Source organism: Hypanus sabinus (assembly GCF_030144855.1).
Source record: "Hypanus sabinus isolate sHypSab1 chromosome X2 unlocalized genomic scaffold, sHypSab1.hap1 SUPER_X2_unloc_4, whole genome shotgun sequence".
NCBI lineage: Eukaryota > Metazoa > Chordata > Chondrichthyes > Myliobatiformes > Dasyatidae > Hypanus > Hypanus sabinus.
In genome coordinates, this window is record NW_026779004.1 from 404,241 (window position 1) to 425,270 (window position 21,030).

Here is a 21,030-nt window from a genome sequence, read left to right on the forward strand (position 1 = left end):
GAAGAATGGGCTGAACGTTGGCAGATGGAGTTTAATGCTGAGAAGTGTGAGGTTCTACATTTTGGCAGGAATAATCCAAATAGAACATACAGGATAAATGGTAAGGCATTGAGGAATGCAGTGGAACAGGGAGATCTAGGAATAACGGTGCATAGTTCCCTGAAGGTGGAGTCTCATTTAGATAGGGTGGCGAAGAAGGCTTTTGGAACGCTGGCCTTTGTAAATCAGAGCATTGAGTACAGAAGTTGGGATGTAATGTTAAAATTGTACAAGGCATTGGTAAGGCCAAATTTGGAATATTGTGCACAGTCCTTGTCACCGAATTATAGGAAAGATATCAATAAATTAGAGAGACTGCAGAGACGATTTACTAGGATGTTACTTGGGTTTCAGCACTTGTTACAGAGAAAGGTTGAACAAGTTAGGTCTTTATTATTTGGAGCGCAGAAGGCTGAGGGGGGATTTGATCGAGGTATTTAAAATTTTGAGAGGGATAAATAGAGTTGACGTGAATAGGCTGTTTCCATTGAGAGTAGGGGAGATTCAAAAGAGAGGACATGATTTGAGAGTTAGGGGGCAGAAGTTTAAGGGAAACACGAGGGGGTATTTCTTTACTCAGAGAGTGATTGCTGTGTGGAATGAGCTTCCTGTAGAAGTAGTAGAGGCCAGTTCAGTTGTGTTATTTAAGGTAAAATTGGATAGGTATATGGACAGGAAAGGAGTGGAGGGTTATGGGCTGAGTGCGGGTAGGTGGGACTAGGTGAGATTATGTGTTTGGCACGGACTAGGAGGGCCGAGATGACCTGTTTCCGTGCTGTGATTGTTATATGGTTATATACTCTCTGATGGTAGTATCGAGAAGAGGGTATGTGGAGGGGTCACTCAGAGATGGATGCCCCTTTTCGAGGCACCACTTCTTGAAGACGTCCTCCAATGGATGGATGGTACCAAAATGGAGCAGGCTGACTCTCGGATCTCCTGCAGCCTCTTGTGATCCTCTGCGTTGGAGTTTCCATCCCAGACGGCGATCGATCCTTCCCTTTCTCAAACCCTTTGTATCTCTCTCAGGTGCAGCTCAAATTCCCCGGCTCCGAGGAGCTCCCGGGCACCCCGATCAGTGTCGACCTTCGGGCACAGCCAGGCTCCCTGTGCGGACTTCGAGTTGTGGATCAGAGTGTTCTGCTCCTGAAACCGGAACAGGAGCTAACAGTTAACAGCGTGAGTACCCGCTCGCCGTCCCTAACCCTCCGACCACTGGATTGTGGAGGGAGGAAATGTTCCGAATCAGCCCCGGGTTCCCGCTTCCCACCCCTGTAAAGCTGACCCGTGGGTTACGGAAGGAGTGGAGAGGTGGTGAATTACCCCTAGGTCCCCTCCCCCACCCCTGGTTATCTGAAGCCTAGATTAGAGAGGGAGGTAGCTGGTGAATCAGCCCAGCGACTCCCCCCCCCCCCGCCCGCTAACCTTGTCCTACTGATCTTCTCTCTTAGTGCGTGGCTGAGTTCAAATTTGTTGCTCTCTCAATCTAATGTACACCCTCCCTCTCTTCCACTCCTGTTTTCTAACCCTTGTTATCTTACTTAATACCCCTCTGTCTCCTTTCCATCCATTTCTTTCTCTCTCGCCTTTCTCCCATTTCCTCCCAATCTCCATCCCTTTCGATCCGTTGTCACTCTATCCTCCCTCTCTCCACACTCACCCCACGTCATCTCTCCTTCCTCGCTCACCAACTCACTCTCCACCTGACCCCACACGTTTCACAACCTCCACTTTCACCGCTCCCCTGTCACCCCTCACCTTTCTTCCCTCTCTTCCATTCTCTCTACCCCTCTCTTCCCTCCCTTCCCTCTTGTTCCCTCTCTTGTACCGCACTCGCTACGTCTTTCCTTTCCTTCTCCCCTTTCCCTCCCTTCCTTCTCCCCTCTCCCTCCCCTCCTTCTCCTCGCTCTCTTCCCACTCCGCACCCTCTCTACCCCTTCTCTTCTCTCGCGCTCCCCTCTCTCTCTACTTGCACTCTCTCCGTGTATTCCATTTGCGACTTCTTGCCGCTTTCTTCCCGTGCTTATGTCTCTCTATGTTTATATCTATCAATTTCTATCATGCTCTCTCCCCTATCTCTCCCACTGTCATCCCCCCTTCCCCTTTCACCCCCTCTCTCTTCCTCTCCTCCCCTATTCTCTGCCCCCCTCTCTCTCTCTCTCTCTCCCCCTTCTCCCTCCTTTCTCTCTCTCTCTCTGCAGATCTACTCCAGCCTGCCAATGTCTGATCTCAATGATTACCATTATCGGATTCTGGACAACGATGACGAGTTTTGTAAACCGGACGACGGGGGCTACAGGGTTGATCGGTACGATCGGCAGTCGGTCTTTGACGTCAGCCGACTTCTCGAGGTATCTCCTATTTGAAAAATAATGAATTAGGAGGGAACAGTAGAATGACAGGTTAAACAATTAAGGTTTCCTGCCATAAGAGACATAAGCACAGGAAGAAAGCGGCAGGAATTAAGGTCGAACAAGTTAAGTCTTTATTCTTTGGAGCGTAGGAAGTTGAGGGGGGGCTTGATAGAGGTATTTCAAATTATGAGCGGGATAGATAGAGTTGAAGTGAATTGGCTTTTTACATTGAGAGTAGGGGAGATTCAAACAAGAGGATATGAGCTGAGAGCTAAGGGGCAAAAGTTTAGGGGTAACACGAAGGGGAACTTCTTTTCTCAGAGAGTGGTAGCTGTGTGCAACGAGCTTCTGGTAGAAGTGGTAGAGGCAGGTTCGATATTGTCATTTAAAGTAAAATTGGATAGGTATATGGACAGGAAAGGAATAGAGGGTTGTGGGCTGAGTGCAGGTCGGTGGAACTAGGTGAGAGCAAGCGTTCAGCACGGACTAGAAGGAACAAGATGGCCTGTTTCCGTGCTGTAATTGTTATATGGTTATATGTAGAGCCAAGAGTGGGATGGGCGGAAGGGAAGGAAAGATGGGGGTATATTTGGGAGTGTGAAAGTCTGTGCAAAGGTGTGTGTGAGAGAGGGAAGGGGAGGTAGAGTGATAGAGAAGGAGAAAGGAAGTAGAGATCTTCAGGAGAGAAAGAAAATGAAGATCAACAAAACGGAAGTGAGGAAGGGAGTGGTAGCACCGAAAGAGCCGTGGATCCTTGGAATGGTGAGTGACTTGAGTGGGACAGAGGGGGTGAGGGGTGAGAGAAAGGCAGAATAGGAGTTAGACTGGCAGGGAATAATTAGTGGTGTTTTGACATCAGTGGTGGGTAAATTCTTAGGAAAGTGGGGAAAGTATTCTGAGAGATCGTATTTATAATTATCTGGCTAGACAGGATCTCATTAGGAGTAGCCAGCATGGATTTGTGACTGGACGGTCATGTTTGACAAACCTTATTGAAACCTTATTGATGAGGGTAAGGCAGTGGATGTAGTCTATATGGACTTCAGCAAGGCCTTTGACAAAGTTCCGCATGGAAGCTTCGTTAAGAAGGTTCAGTCGTTAGGTATGAATGCTGGAGTAATAAAATGGATTCAACAGTGGCTAGATGGGAGGTGCCAGAGAGTAGTGGTAGATAATTGTTTATCGGGATGGAGGCCGGTGACTAGCGGGGTGCCTCGGGGATCTGTTTTGGGCCCAATGTTGTTTGTAATATACATAAATGATCTGGATGATGGGGTGGTAAATTGGATTAGTAAGTATGCCGATGATACTAAGGTCGGAGGCGTTGTGGATAATCAGGTGGGTTTTCAAAGCTTGCAGGGAGAGTTATGCCGGTTAGAAGAATGGACTGAACGTTGGCAGATGGAGTTTAATGCTGAGAAGTGTGAGGTTCTACATTTTGGCAGGAATAATCCAAATGAAACATACAGGATAAATGGTAGGGCATTGAAGAATGCAGTGGAACAGAGAGATCTAGGAATAACGGTGCATAGTTCCCTGAGGGTGGTGAAGAAGCCTTTTGGAACGCTGGCCTTTATAAATCAGAGCATTGAGTACAGAAGTTGGGATGTAATGTTAAAATTGTACAAGGCATTGGTAAGGCCAAATTTGGAATATTGTGTACAGTTCTGGTCACCAAATTAAGATAGAGGAGGAGGAGGGAGAGAGAGGGAGAGAGACATGCGAGGCGTGGAAGAGGTGAGACCTGTGGCCTCCCATTGACTCTACCGACCTCCTCCATAGGGCATGGGGCTGAAGATCTTCACTGACCTTGATTATTATGTCCCAGTGAACTGCGACCACTACGACCGATGTAAGTACTTCGACGGGGATCGACCGGCTGTCATGCGTAAGTACGGGGTGGAATGGCGGTTGGATGGAGCCACAGCCCCCACCACCTGAGAGGCATTACCTCACTTCGTGGTGTCACAGACCCTCACCCCTCCAAAACTGTGAATTCTCTGTTTCTTCCCAACCATTTTGTATCCCTCAGCCCCAACAGCAGACAGGGATCCTGATGCAGAAACGGGCAGAGAAGCGGCCGATTCAGTTCACCCCGGTCAAGTATGGGTTGATGGGCGGTCAGGCGGAAAAGGACGACAGTGCTGACGTGTAGGGCGATCGTGAGGTGCAAGTCAACAGCCCCTTTGAAGATATACTTTAGAGTGTGGGATTAGTCGGGTGTGTATCTCATATTCTAAACAAGCAACTCGGACCCGGAATGCTACTCCGAGGATTTGGAGGTAGCGTTACTCAGATCGCCCGGTGACCTTCCTGATGCGTCCGGGAATACTTCCCTGAGACCTGCACCTAGGACGTTGTTCCTATCAGGAACGAACTCTAAGTTTAGGGATCGTGCCAAGGATCGGAGAGCCCCCTGGCCGGAATTCCAAAGAAACATCTCCCTACGGGGCACGTTCTTCAGATGGTCAAAGGTCCCACCTGACATTGGCCAGGGAAGGGTCAGCGGGTGTTGCTTCAGGATCGCGAGTCATCCCTGGGGAGTAGCAACGGTGTAACAGAGGGGGAAGTGAAGTTCAGAAGAAGACAAAGTTTATCGAAGCATTCGGGATCGCAAAGAGAGGGATAGAAGGACACACTTGCAGAGGTCTGTAGGGACTGAGGGAATTATAGAGATGGAGAACATTGTTGGGGAGGGCGTGTGTCACAGAAATGGGGAATTGTCTAGTGGCTGCACCTGACAATACGTTGGACACCCACCCTCACCACTACCTAATCCATGGGACTCACCAAGTCACTCCAATTCACTGGGATCCCCACTCTCAACAGGGACGGGGGTCTCAGCACCACCGAATGACCCACCGCGGCTAACGTCTCATTCGCTTGTCTTATCCTTGCGGAGATCCGACGGTAAAACGGAGTAGAGTAGACCCCAGTTGGTGGGGGGGGGGGGGGTTGTATTGAAGGGGCGCTAATTTACAGAAAGAGTGAGAGTGGTTGAAGTTTCAGGGAATCCCCTAGGAACAGAATTGTCTGCTGCATCATTCCATCATTGCTGATCCAGGATCCCACTCAGGTCCATACACCAGACATCAGAAAACGATTAACTTCAGCGTTAAATATACTCACGGACCTGTCCTCTGCTGCAGTCTGCCGCAGAGGCTTCCACAGATTTGCTACTGTCGGGTTAAAATAAATTGCTCCTTAACTCTGCTCTAAAGGGTCGCCCCACAATTTTGAGGCTCTGCACACCCCCCACCCCCCGCAGTTGCGGATATCCTCTCCACTTCCACCTTGCTAGTCCTTTCAACATTCGGTGGGCTTCAATGAGATACCTCCGCATTCTGGGAAATTCCAGAGAGTTGCCAAACGATACTCATATCTTAACCTCTTCATTCCCGGAATCATCACCGTGAAACTTCTCTGGACTCTCTCCAATGACAACACATCTTTTCAGTGATATCGGACGCAAAACTGTTGGCAATAGTCCAGGTGTGGCCTAACCGGTGTCTTATAAAGGCACACCGTTATCTCTATGATTTTTGTTTATATTCCACTTGAAAGGAATGACAACACTGCATTTGCCTTCTTCACCCTCTTCAGCTGTACATTGACCTTCTGGAGTCTTTTTTCTCAGCCCCTCTGCAGCTTTGATATTTGGACATTCTCCCCACTTCAATAATATTCCACACTGTTCTTCCTTTTACCGGAATGATTTATCGTACATTTCCCAGCACTCTATACCACCTGCTAATTTTTTTTTTAACTATTGCTTCGGTTTGTCTAAGTCCTGCTGCATCAGCACTAATCATCTCCCTATCTTCGTATCATAGAAACATAGAAAACCTACAGCACAATACAGGCCCTTCGGCCCACGAAGTTTTGCCGAACCCATCACTACCTTAGGATTTAATAGCCTGACCTATAGCCCTCTATTTTACTATGCCCCATCTACCTAACTAAAAGCTTCTTAAAAGACCCTAACGTATCCGCATCCACCACCGTCCCTGCAGCCCATTCCACGCACTCACCACTCTCTGGGTAAAAAAAAATACCCCTAACATCTCCTCTATACCAACTTCTCAGCAACATAAACCTGTGTGTTCTTGTGACAGCTATTTCAGCGCTGGGAAAAAGCCTCTGAGCTATTCACACGATCAATGCATCTCATCATCTTGTACACCTTTATCAGGTCACCTCTCATCTTCCTTCGCTCCAAGGAGAAAAGGCCGAGGTCACTCAAACTATTCTCATAAGGCACACTCCTCAATCCAGGCAACATCCCTGTAAATCTCCTCTGCACGCTTTCTATGGCTTCCACATCCTTCTTATAGTGAGACGACCAGAACTGAGCAGAGTACTCCAGGTGCAGTCTGACCAGGGTTCTATATAGCTCCAGCATTACCTCTCGACTCCTAAATTCAATTCCACGATTGATGAAGGCCAATACACCATACGCCTTCTTAACCACAGAGTCAACCTGCGCAGCTGCTTCGAACGTCCTATGGACTCTGACCTCCAGATCCCTCTGATCCTCCACACTGCCAAGAGTCTTACCGTTGTCAGTAAGACTACAATGTTAAGTCTTATATTCTATACTATATTCTATATTATATAGTACTATATTCTGCTATATTCTATAATACTATATTCTGCCAACATATTGACCTATCAAAATGAACCACTTCACACTCATCTGGGTTGAACTCCATATGCCACTTCTCAGCCCAGTTTTGCATCCTATCAATGTTCCGTTGTAACCTCTGACACCCCACACCTCCAACCCTTGTGTCATCAGCAAACTTACTAAACTATCCCTCCACTTCCTCATCCAGGACATATATAAAAAATCACGAAGAGGAAGATCCCCAAACAATCCCTGAGGCGCTCCACTGGTGACCGACCTCCATGCAGAATATGACCCGTCTACAACCACTCTTTGCCTGCTATGGGCAAACCAGTTCTGGATCCACAAAACAATGTCCCCTTGTATCCATTGCCTCCTTACTTTCTCAATAAGCCTTGCATGGGGTACCTTATCAAATGCCTTGCTGAAATCCATACATACTACATCTACTGCTCTTCCTTCATCAGCGTCTTTAGTCACATCCTCCAAAAATGCAGTTCGGCTCGTAAAGCCAAGCTGACTGCTCCTAATCATATTATACCTCTCCAAATGCTCATAATTCCAGCCTCTCAGGATCTTCGCACTCAACTTACCAACCACTGAGGTAAGATTCACTGGTCTATAATTTCTTGGGCTATCGCTACACCCTGTCTTGAATAAAGGAACATCAGCAACCCTCCAATCCTCGGGAACTTCTCCCGACCCCTTTGATAATGCAAAGATCATCGCCAGAGGCTCAGCAATCTCCTCCCTCGTCTCCCACAGTATCCTGGGGTACATTTCGTCCGGTCCCGGCGACTTACTCAACAGACTTATCCAACAAAAGCTGCCGCACATCTTCTTTCTTAATATCTACATGCTCAAGCTTTTCAGTCTGCTGCAAGTCATCATTACAATCACTAAGATCCTTTTCCATAGTAAATACCTCTGCTATTTCTGCCGGTTCGATACACACTTCCCCGCTGTCACATTTGATAGGTCATATTCTTTCACGTCTGATCCTCTTGCTCTTCATATACTTTTAGAATGCCTTGGGGGGGGGGGGTTTCCTAAATCATGCCCGTCAAAGCCTTCTCATGGCTCCTTCCGCCTCTCCTAATTTCCTTCTTAACCTCCTTCCTAGTAGCCTTATAATCATCTAGTTCTCCAACATTACCTATCTCTCTGAATCTTTTGTAAACGTTGCTGTTCTTCTTGACTAGATTTATTACAACTCTACACAAATATCCCCTGCATATTTGCCACATTTCTTCTGTACTTTTCCCAGAGAAAATCTGTTTCCAATTTAAGGCTGCAGTTTCCTGCCTGATAGCTTCATAATTCCATTGACTCCAATTAAACGCTTTTCTAACTTGTCTGTTCCTATCTCTCTCTAATGCTATTGTGAAGGATACAGAATTATGATCACTATCTCCAAAATGCTCTCCACTGAGACATCTGACACCTGGCCAGCTTCATTTCCCCATACCAAATCAAGTACAGCCTTTCCTCTTGTAGGCTTATCTACATACGGTTTCAAGAAACCTTCCTGAACGCACCTAACAAACGCCCCATCTAAACGCTAGGGAGACGTCAATCGATAATAGGGAAATTAAAATCTACCATCACGACAACTCTATTGATATTACAGGTTTCCAGTATCTGTTTACCTATCAGCTGCTCGATATCCCTGTTACTATGAGGCGGCCTATAAAAAAAACCCCGGTAAAGTTATTGACCCCTTCCTGTTCCTAACCTCCACCCACAGAGACTCCTTAGACATAGCGTCCAACTTTTCTGCAACTGTGACACCTTCTCTGATCAACAGTTCCACCCTCTCCTCTTTTGCTTCTCTCCCTGTCCTTTCTGAAACATCTAAAACCCAGCGCATGAGGTAACCAATCCTGTCCCTGAGCCATTCAAGTCTCTGTAATGGCCACCGCAACATATGTCCCAGTACTGATCCACACTCAAAGCTCATCCACTTTGTTCACGACACTCCTTCCACTAAAATAGACACATCACAAGCCTTCGGTCTGAGCGCATTCCTTCTCTATCACTTGTCTATCCTCCCTCTCGCACTGCCTACAGACTTTGTCCATTTATGAGCTAACCGGCTCTTCTCCAGTCTCTTCAGTTCGGTTTCCACCCCCCAACAATTCCAGTTTAAACTCTCCCCAGTCGCCTTAGCAAACCTCCCCGCCAGGATATTGGTCTCTCAGGGATTCAAGTGCAACCACCTGTCCGTACAGGTCACACCTGCCGCAAAAGAGGTCCCAATGATCCAGAAATCTGAATCCCTGCCCCGTGTTCCAATCCTTCAGCCACGCGTTTATCCTTCTCCTCATCGTATTCCTGTTCTCACTGTCGCGTGGCACAGACAGCAATTGTGAGATTACTACCTTTGCTGTCCTGCTTGTCAACTTCCTTCCTATCTCTCTGTAGTCTTTTTTCAGGACCTCTTCCCTTTTTTTTATCTATGTCATCGGTACCAGTATGTACGTCAACCTCTGGCGGTTCTCCCTCCCACCGCACGATATCTTGGATGCGATCTGAAACATTCCTGGCCCTGGCACCTGGGAGGCAAACTACCATCCGAGTTTTTTTCCTGCGTCCACAGAATCGCCTGTCTGACCCCCTAACTATAGAGTCCCCTATCACTACTTCCTTCCTCTTCCCTTCCCTACCCTTCTGAGGCACGGCCACTGCCGCTTCCCCAGGTAGTCTGCCCCCACCAACAGTACTCAAACGGGAGTACTTATTGTCAAGGGGTACAGCCACAGGGGTACTCTCTAGTACCTGACTCTTCCCTCTCCCCCTTCTGTCTGTGACCCATTTGTCCGTCTCCCGTGGCCCCGGTGTGAGCATTTGTTATAACCTCTCCATCGCTTCCGCGCTCTCCCTGACTAGGCGAAGGTCGTCGAGCTGCTTCTCCAGTTCCATAACAGGGTCTCTCAGGGGCTGCAGCTCGATACACCTGGCGCAGATATGGCCGTCCGGGAGGCTGGAATACCCCAGGACACCCCACATCGGACACCGAGCACAGAAAACTGGAATTACACTCATACCTCCTTCCTCTCCTCGTCCCGTTACTGCCTAAGCACGTTGAGCCAATGCCCTACCATTCTGCTGCCTCTCACCCCGCTGCTCGCTGTATATGGCTGCCTTCTTTTTAAACCTTTCGCGCTCTACTTGCTGACGTCGCGCGCCCGCGCTGTCTCGCCTCTCTTTACCCCGAGGAGAAAAAAAACTCCGAAAAATCTGCAGTTCACTCGCAGCCTTTTTGGTCTGAATTAAAAACCGTTGAAGATTTCATCCTCAAACCTTACCACAAAGCTATCAGTTCCATCATTTTAATCACTGGCAAACAAAGTGAAATGAAGTGATCCCATACTGGTCCTTGACGAACACCATTCGTCACCGGCAGCCAACCAGAAATAAAAGCTCTTTTATTCTCACTCTCTGCCTCCAGCCTGTCAGTCCTTCCGCAATCCATGCCAGTATCTTTCTTGTAATGTAATAGGATTTGATCTTGCTTAGCAGGATCATGTGTAATTGTTCATGTAACGCCTTCTGAAAATCCAAGTAAATCCAATTATCCAACCCTCTCCATTGTCCACCTTGCTTATTAATTCCTCAAAGAACTCAAACAGATTTGTCAGGCAAGATTTCCCTTCACAGAAACCACGAAGCCACGTTAACTTATTTTGTCATTAGTCTCCACGTATCTCAAAACCTCATCCTTAATGTTAGTCCCAACAATTTCCCAACCACTGAGGTTACGCTAAATCGGCTACAATTTATTTTCTTTGCTTTCCTCCACTCTCAAAGAGATTTACAATTTTCCAGTGGTCCAGGTCCATGCCAGAATCAAGTAATTCTTGAAAGACCAATGCATCCGTTATCTATTCATCAACCTGTCTCTGGACTCTGAGATGTAGTCTATCTGGTCCAGGTGCTTATCCAAAGACCTTTCATTTTCCCTCGTCCATTTCCCTTTGTAAGAACAAAGGCACTCCCCCGTGTGTACTAACACTGACGGACTGATGGATGGTTTTTATATTGCTATATTTCTACACTATTCTTGGTTGGTGCGACTCTAACGAAACCCAATTTCCCTCGGAATCAATAAAGTATGTCTTTCTGTCTGTCTGATGGCAAACAACTAGTATCTTCCAAATTAAAGACTGAAGCAAAGTTCTTACTAAGTTTATCGGCAATTTCTTTGTCCTCCATTAACTTCACCAGCATCAGTCCCCAGCGGTCCAATATCAACTCTGATCTATTTTTTATTCCTGATATAATTGAAAACAAATTTACTGTTCTGTTTCCTATTGCTGGCTTGGCTGCCCTCATATTTCAACATTTCCCTTCTCATAGTTTCTTTCAAAATTGTCTTTTGTTTAACATTAAAAACTTCCTAAATATCCAAATTTCAAATCAATTTTGCTGCTTTATATGCGCTGTCCCTGGCTTTTATGCAGGCCTTAACTTCCTTTGCCAGCCACGGTTGCCTACCGATGTCATTTGAGAACTTCGTCTTTTCTGTGGGCATATCTGACCTATGCCCTGTGAACTATTCCTAGAAACTACAGCCACTTCTGTTCTACGGTCATGCCCGCCAGTATCGCACTCTAATACACCTGGGCAAGCTCCTCTCTCATGCCTCTGTAATTCTCTTTATTCCATTGTGATACTGATGCACGGGAGTTGCTTTTCTCTTTCTCAATTTTCCACATAAATTCAATCATATTATGATTAGTGCCTCCGTTAACCTCCCTAAAATCTGGGTAATTACACAACACCCAATCAAAGATTGTCTTTCCCTGAGTTGGCTCAAGCATACTTTGCTCTAAAGAACCATCTCGCAGGCATTCAACAAATTCCCTCTCTTGCAATTTGACACGAACTTGATTTTCCCATTCCCCTTGCACATCGAAGCATAGAACATATAACATAGAATAGTACAGCACATTACAGGCCCTTCGGCCCACAATGTTGTGCTGACACTTAAACCCTGCCTCCCATATAAACCCCACATTAAAATCCTCCATATACCTGTCCAGTCGTCTCTTAAACTTCACTAGTGTATCTGCCTCCACCACTGACTGAGGCAGAGCATTCCACGCACCAAACTCTCTCTGAAAAACCTTCTTCTAATATCCCCCTTGAAATTCCCTCCCCTTAGCTTAAAGCCATGTCATCTTGCACTGAGCAGTGGTGCCCTGGGGAAGAGGCTCTGGCTGTCCACTCTATCTATTTTTAATATCATGTACACCTCTATCATGTCTCCTCTCATCCTCCTCTCCAAAGAGTAAAGCCCTAGTTCCCTTAATCTCTGATCGTAATCCATACTCTCTAAACCAGGTAGCATCCTGGTAAATCTCCTCTGTACCTGTCCCAATGCTTCCACATCCTTCCTATAGTGAGGTGACCAGAACTGGACACAGTACTCCAAGGTTGGCCTAACCAGAGATTTATAGAGCGGCATCATTACATCGCGTCTCTTAAACTCTAACCATCGACTTATGGAAGCTAACACCCCATAAGCTTTCTTAACTACCCTATCTACCTGTGAGGCAACTTTCAGGGATCTGCGGACATGGACCCCCAGATCCCTCTGCTCCTCCACACTCCCAAGTATCCTGCCATTTACTTTGTACTCTGCCTTGGAGTTTGTCCTTCCAAAGTGTACCACCTCACACTTCTCCGGGTTGAACTCTAACTGCCACTTCTCAGCCCACTTCTGCATCCTATCAATGTCTCTCTGCAATTTTCGACAATCCTCTACACTATCTTCAGCACCGGCAACCGTTGTTTCGTCTGCAAACTTGCCAACTCACCCCTCTATCCCCACATCCAGGTCGTTAATAAAAATCACTAAAACTAGAGGTCCTAGAACAGATCCTTGTGGGACACCACTTGTCACAACCCTCCAATCCGAATGTACTCCCTCTCCACCACGACCCTCTGTCTTCTGCAGGCAAACCAATTCTGAATCCACCTGCCCAAACTTTCCTGGATCCTATGCCTTCTGACTTTCTGAATAAGCCGACTGTGTGGAACCTTACTAAAATCCATCTAGATCACATCCACTGCACTACCCTCATCTATATGCCTGGTCAACTCCTCAAATAACTCTATCAGGCTTGTTAGACACGATCTGCACTTCATGAAGCAATGCTGACTGTCCCTGATCAGACCATGATTCTCTAAATGCCCATAGATCCTACCTCTAAGAATCTTTTCCAACAGCTTTCTCACCACAGACGTAATGCTCACTGGTCTATAATTACCCGGACTATCCCTACTAACTTTTCTGAACAAGGGGACAACATCCGCCTCCCTCGAATTCTCGGGTAACATTTCCGTCGACAACGAGGACATAAAGATCCTAGCCAGAGGCTCAGCAATCTCTTCCCTCGCCTCTTGGAGCAGCCTAGGGAATATTCCATCAGGCTCCGGGGACTTATCGGGCATAATGAATTTTAACAACTCCAACACATCTTCTCCCTTAATATCAACATGCTCCAGAAAATCAACCTCACTCATATTGTCCTCAGCGTCAACAAGTTCCCTCTCAGTGGTGAATACAGAAGAGAAGTATTCATTGAGGACCTCACTCACTTCCACAGCCTCCAGGCATATCTTCCCACTTTTATCTCTAATCGTTCCAACCTTCACTCCTATCATCCTTTTGTTCTTCACATATTTGACGTATGCCTTGGGGTTTTCCTTTACCCTACTCGCCAAGGCCTTCTCATGCCCCCTTCTTGCTCTTCTCAACCCTTTCTTAATCTCCTTTCTTGCTACCCTATATTCCTCAATAGACCCATCTGATCCTTGCTTCCTAAACCTCATGTATGATGCCTTCTTCCACCTGACTAGATTCTCCACTGAAAGGAAGAGGTTGTAGATATCGGCAGAGGTATGCTGCCATGGGGCGTTTCCAGAGCCAGTTGGATTTCACTGGGTATCTCATGTTGCAGGGCTTGCAGTGCCGGACGTTTTCTCTTTGATGGTTGACAGATTCTTTGCTTATTCTCCAATCAATCTCCCTGGAGAACAGGTCCGGGAATACTTCCCAGAGACATGGATCTGGGACCTGATCCCTGTCAGGTAGGACCTCCGTTACCTGGGAATGGTGCCCGGGTTCCAAGAGCCCGCTCGCTGGGACCCTGGAGAATACATTTTCCTACAGAAACAGGGTCTCCGCGTCATCAAAGGTCCTACCGGGATCCAGGTCATGGGCACACCTGTTTCGGAAAGAGATCATTGTGGAGATCTAGCCGAGTAGCGGAGAGGTGGGGTGGGGACAGATCTGAGTTACAGACAGATTAAGGGTCATACGGGTATTGTGGATCAGAGGAGAGATGAGGGGGTGACAGAAACACGAAACTAGATAGAGGGACTGTGAGGGGTGTTGAGACTGGAGGACATCACGGAAAGGTGTAGGGGAGGGGTTGAGTGACGGAAACAGGGAGGTGAGTAGAGGAGGGAGACGGTCACGGAGATGGGGAGGTTGAAGGGGAGAGAGGGGCTGACAGACATGGGGGAGAGTGTAATGGAGGCAGTGTGATGAGGACAGGGACGTGTTGACGGTGACGGGTACGGGTGTAGAGGAGGGAGGGGTGACAGAGATGGGGGTTTAGGGGAGGTATGGGTTGGAGGCTATAATGGGTATAGAGGAGGGAAGGAGTGACGGAGATGGAGAGGAGTAGGGGAGGGAGAGAGTGATGGAGACGGGCGGTTGTACTGGAGGGAAGGCGTGACAGAGACTGGGTGGGGTGTAGGGGAAGGAGGGGTTGACGGAGGCGTGGAGGGCTGCAGGATCTGTTGGTTGGTTAACATCAAAACCAATATCTAATCCAATTTGTTACCTCATCTTGAATGCCAAGCAACTAAACCTTCCTGACCAACGTCCATGTTGATTGTATTCCTAATGTCCGCATAGAAAACATCCATTGCCTTGAGCTATCAATTTTTTGTTAACTTCTTCGAAAAACTCATGTTTGGGCAGACATAATCAAGCATATACAAAGCCTTGCTGACTTTTCCTAATCAGTCCCTGGCATCCAAATAATTACATATCCAGTGCATTAGAGTAGCTTCCAATAACTTTACCACCACTGATCTCAGTCTCGCTGTACTATCGTTTCCTAGTTTATACTTGGAGCCTTTCTTAAACAACGGAACAACACTAGATATCCTCCCTTACTCCAGTGCATTTCCAGGGGCTAAGGATATTTTAAATATCTCTGCTATATATTAAATAATTTGCCACCCACAGGGTCCAGGATGTTCCGGGGACGAGTATAAGGACCGTTTGAGGTTTCTGATGTGGGGTGGGATATAGCGGCTAGATATCTTACAGATACTAGCAGGAATGTCGGGTCAGGGAGGCAGGGAGAGGTGTTAGTTTCGAAGGCGATTTGTAGAGACAGAGAAGTGTGAAATGGCACCCCTCACCAACCAGTTTGTTCTTCCCATTCAGAAGAGCATTCCCAGATCTTCCCATTCAGAAACTCTTGGAGCAAATAAGACAGCGAGCCTGTCGCACTCCATGTGGCCACGGAGGGATTGGCGCTGAAGCTGGAGATATGTGCAGTGTTCGGAGGGTTGATGGACATGCAGAGACGTGTAGGGGAGGGCGAGGTGGTAGATACGGGACAAGTGTAGTGGACGGAGAGGTTGACGGAGACAGGGAGCGAGATGGTGACGGAGACGGGGAGGAGTATATGGGAGAAAACTAGCGACGGAGAGGGGTGTAGGGGAGTGAGCGGTGACAGAGACGGGAGGGGTGTAGTGGAAGGAGGGAATAACGGAGACGGGGAGAAATGTAGGGGAGAGAGCGGTTGACAGAGACGGGTAGGGCTGTACTAGAGGGAGGGGTGAAGGAGACGGAGAGGTGTGTAAGGGTGGGAGGTGTGACGGAGATGGCAGGTGTACGGGAAGAGGGGCAACAGAGAAGAGAGGGGACGGAGGGGTGACGGAGACGGAGGGTAGTGGTGTAAGGAAGAGAGGGTGACGGTGATGGTGCAGAGTAGAGAGCGTAGAGTTGGGAAGGTGTGTAGGGGAGGGATGGGATGGGGAAGGGTGTCGGGGAAAGAGGGAGTGACGTGGACGCGGATGGGTGTGGAGAAGGGTTGGGTATAGGGCCTGCTAGTTGGATGGCATCAAGTACCACTCTCTGGCTTCTCCCACAAAGCCAATGTCTAATCCAATGTACTACCTCATCTTGAATACCGAGAGACTGAACCTTCCTGACCAACCACCCATGCGGGAGCCTGTCAAATCCCTCGCTAAATTCCGTGTAGACAGCATTCATTGCCTTACCCTCATCCGCTTTCCTGGTAACATCCTCGAAAAGCACTGTCAGATTGCTTACACAAAATCTGCTACCTGCTGAATAACCTGAATCACTCCGTGTCTATCTGAATAGTTATGTACAGCATCTGACCCCTTAGAGTACCCCCCCCCCCCCAATAACTTTCCCCCTACAATGTCAGACTTCCTGGGTTATATTTATAATTATGAAAGGAAATTGGCAATTAACATAAAATGAACACTGAATTTTTAACAAATATATCTGAAGAGTAAAAGAGTGACACAGACGTATTGAAAAGGATGCTGGAGAAATTATAATGGGTAACAAAGAGATAGCAGGGGAACTAAATGAGTATTTTGCATCAGTCTTCACAGTGGAAGACAACAGTAAAATACCTGATAGCCAGAGGTCTCAGGGAATAGAATTAGGTATAGTCAAGATTACTGGAGAGGAAGTGCTTGAGAAGCTAAATGGACTAAGGATAGATAAGTCTCCTGGACCGGATGAAGTGCATCCACGGGTTCTGAAGGAGATGGCTTTGGAGGTTGTGGAGGCATTGGAAATAATCTTACAGGAATCAGTAGACTCTATCACGGTTCCGGAGGACTGGAAGGTCGCAAATGTAGTTCCGTTGTTTAAGAAAGGGTGGAGGCAACAAAAAGAAAATTACAGACCTGTTAGTCCGACATCGGTAGTTGGAAAGTTATTGGAGTAGATCCTCAGGGATGAGATTATGAATTACCATGAGGTGCATGACAAAATATGCCCAAGCCAGCATGGCTTCATGAAGGGAAGATCCTGGCTCACCAACCTATTCGAATTTTTTGAGGTAATCTCGAATAAGATTGACAAGGGAGAGGCTGTGGATGTTGTGTATTTGGATTTTCAAAAGGCCTTTGATAAGGTGCCGCATAAGAGGCTGCTTAATAAGATGAGGGCCCATGGAATTACAGGAAGGATATTGGAATGGGTGGAGCATTGGCTGATAGGCAGAAAGCAAAGAGTGGGAATACAGGGATCCTATTCTGTTTGGGTGCCGGTTACTAGTGGTTTTCCGCAGGGGTCTGTGTTGGGGCCTCTTCTTTTTACACTGTACATCGATGATTTAGATTATGGATTAAATGGTTTTGAGGCTAAGTTTGCGGATGACACCAAGGTAGGTGGAGGAGTAGGAAGTGTTGAAGAAAAAGGAAAGGTTGCAGAGAGACTTGGTCAGTTTAGGAGAGTGGGCAACGAAATGGCAGATGAAATAGAACGTTGAGAAATGTACGTTTGTACATTTTGGAAGAAGAAACAATCAGGCAGATTATTATTTAGAAGGGGTGAAAATTCAAACATCGGAAGTGCAAAGAGACTTGGGGGTCCTAGTGCAGGATAACCTAAAGGTTAACTAGCAGGTTGGATCGTCAGTAAGGAAAGCGAATGCTATGTTGGTATTCATTTCAAGAGGAATAGTGTATAAGAGTAAGGAGGTGTTGTTGAGGCTCTGTGGGGTACTGGTGAAACCCCATTTGGAATACTGTGTGCAGTTTTGGGCCCCCTATCTTAAAAAGAATGTGCTGATATTGGAGAGCTTTTCAGAGAAGATTCACTACTAATATTCCTGGAATGCAGGGACTAACATATGAGGAGCGTTTGTCGTCTCTTGGACTGTATTCATTAGAGTATAGAAGAATGAGAGGGGATCTCATAGAAACATTTCGAATGTTGAAAGGGTTGGACAGAGTAAATGTGGAAAGACTGTTTCCCTTGGTGGGTGAGTCCAGGACAAGAGATCACAGTCTTAGAATTAGAGGGTACCCATTTAAAACAGAGATGAGGAGAGGGTCTTGGATTTATGGAATTCATTGCCACATACAGCTGTGGAGGCCCAATCATTGAAGGTTTTTAAGGAGGAGATTGACAGATATCTAATTAGTCAGGGTATCAAGGGATATGGGAAAAAAAGCCGGAAATTGGAACTAGATGGGAGAATAGTTTAGCTCATGGTGGAGTGGCGGAGCAGACTCGATGGGCCGAACGGCCTACTTCTGCTACTTTGTCTTGAGATCTTGTGATATTTTCCTGGCTTATTCTGAGGGTCCAGAGGAGGTTATGAAGTCCTGTGTGGTGCTGCGTTTGTAGGGGTGTTAATGCGGGGAGCATTGTTGGGTCCTGAGGGGCAATATAGAGACGGGGAGGGGTTTAGACGCTGGAAGGGGTTACGTGTATGACGAAATGCTTTAGGTCCTATGTGGCATTATAGACGGGGGGGGGGGGGGTGGGGTGGGGAAGGCTGTTGATGCCAGGGGGATAGTTGGGTTTGCAGAGGCGGGGCAACACTTCCTGAGCTGTTCGAACCCCTCAGAACCTTAAACGATTACACCACTCCGTGAACGCCCACCAGCCCGGAGACTTCGACCCTCGGACTTTCGTCTCAACCTGCCCCACACTCCCACGGCCACTCTGAAGCTTTCATTCCAAATATTTCATGTTGCAGACAACGGAACACCCATACTTGAGACATTGGCCATTCGCCTAGACCTACTTGGCTTCTGAGCTCCGCCACACACCATGGCCCCGCGCCAGGAGCGGGTCCCCTTGTGGAAAATGTCCGGGTATACTTCCCAGAGACGTAAATCTCGCACCTGGCCCCCGTCAGATAGGACCACCCTGACCTGGGAATGGTGCCCGGGATCCGAGACCTTTCCTGGGAAACGTCTCACTGTGAGGCAGAGGGTCTCCACGCCATATCGAATATCCTGCGGCTGGTGGTGTTTGCAAAAATGTAGAGGAGTGTAAATGCTGGAGAGAGAGGAGGGGCGGGAAGGGTTGACGGAGACAGGGAGGGCTGCAGGGGCAGGAGGGGGTGACAGAGACGAGGAGGGGTGCAGGGGAGGGAGGGATGAAGGAAGAATGTAAGGGAGTGGACTGGACTGGACCCCAAGAAAAGGAGTTTGTGGACTACCTCTGAGATGGATTCTTAGAACAGCTTGTACTGCAGCCGAGCAGGGAGAAGGCAATTCCAGATTTAGTGTTGTGCAATGAACCGGATTTGATCAGGGACCTCGAGGTAAAGGAGCCATTAGGAGGTAGTGACCATAATATGATATGTTTTAACCTACAATTTGAGAAGGAGAAGGGAAAATGGGATGTGTCAGTATTACAGTTGAACAAGGGGAACTATGGAGCTATGAGGGAGGAGATGGCCAAAGTTCAATGGATCAATGCCCTAGCAGGGAAAATTAGGGCACATGGTATTGGGGACAGAGTACTGACATGGATTGAAAATTGGCTGGCTGACAGGAAACGAAGAGTAGGGATTAACGGGTCCCTTTCGGAATGGCAGGCTGTGACCAGTGGGGTACCGCAAGGTTCGGTGCTGGGACCGCAGCTGTTTACAATATACATTAATGATTTAGATGAAGAGATTAAAAGTAACATTAGCAAATTTGCTGATGACACAAAGCTGGGTGGCAGTGTGAAATGTCAGGATGATGTTATAAGAATGCAGGGTGACTTGGACAGGCCAGGTGAGTGGGAGAATGTATGGCCGATGCAGTTTAATGTGGATAAATGTGAGGTTATCCACTTTGGTGGCAAGAACAAGAAGGCAGATTACTATCTAAGTGGAGTCAAGTTAGGAAAAGGGGAAGTACAACGAGATCTAGGTGTTCTTGTACATCGGTCAATGAAAGCAAGCATGCAGGTGCAGCAGGCAGTGAAGAAAGCTAATGACATGGTGGCCTTTATAACAAGAGGAATTGAGTATAGGATTAAAGAGGGCCTTTTTCAGCTGTACAGGGCCCTGGTGAGACCTCACCTGGAGTATTGTGTGCAGTTTTGGTCTCCAAATTTGAGAAAGGACATTCTTGCTATTGAGGGAGTGCAGCATAGGTTCACAAGGTTAATTCCCGGATTGGCGGGACTGACATATGTTGAAAGCTTGGACCGACTGGGCTTGTATACACTGGAATTTACAAGTATGAGAGGGGATTTGATTGAAACATATAAGATTATTAAGGGATTAATGCTGGAGGCAGGAAGCATGTTCCCGCTGATGGGCGAGTCCAGAACTAGAGGCTACTGTTTAAGAATAAGGGGTAGGCCATTTAGAACTGAGGTGCGGAAGAAGTTTTTCACCCAGAGAGTGGTGGATATGTGGAATGCTCTGCCCCAGAAGGCAGTGGAGGCCAATTCTCTAGATGCTTTCAAGAGAGAGTTAGATATAGATAGCAGGGTCAAGGGATATGGGGAGAGCGCAGGAACGGGGTACTGATTGTGTCTGAGCAGCCATGATCACAGTGAATGGCGGTGCTGGCTAGAAGGGTTGAATGGCCTACTCCTGCAGCTATTGTCTATGGTCTATTGAGTGACGGAGACGGGGATGGATGCAGGGGTGCGAGGTGGTGACAGAGACGGGGAGATGTGTACGGGAGGGAGAATGTGATGGAGATGGGGAGCGGTATAGGGGAGGGTGGGTGTCGAAGACGGGGAGAGGCGTAGGGGTGGGAGGTTGACGTGGAGATGGTGCAGGAGGGGAGGAGTGTCACAGAGATAACAAGGAGTGTACAGGAGAGAGGGTCACACATCTCGGGAACTGCTTCGGGTGGATGGTGGGATCCCGTCGGTATGGGTGCGGGGCCATATCTCTGCGATTCTGCCTTGTGTGGGAGGGCCGGGAATGGATGGATCGAGCGGCCTCTATCTCACCCGCACATCCA

General features: G+C 47.6%; 1 protein-coding gene across 1 annotated transcript in view; it reads left to right on the forward strand.

Annotated features, from left to right (window-relative positions):
• Positions 1-21,030, forward strand: part of LOC132385893 (murinoglobulin-2-like) — a 103,993-nt gene that overhangs the window by 30,724 nt on the left and 52,239 nt on the right. Inside the window, exons 14-17 of the mRNA XM_059958130.1 lie at positions 1,069-1,218; positions 2,241-2,390; positions 4,176-4,245; positions 13,989-14,118. Coding sequence (XP_059814113.1) covers positions 1,069-1,218; positions 2,241-2,390; positions 4,176-4,245; positions 13,989-14,118 — 500 coding nt within the window. The remainder of the gene's footprint in view (positions 1-1,068; positions 1,219-2,240; positions 2,391-4,175; positions 4,246-13,988; positions 14,119-21,030) is intronic.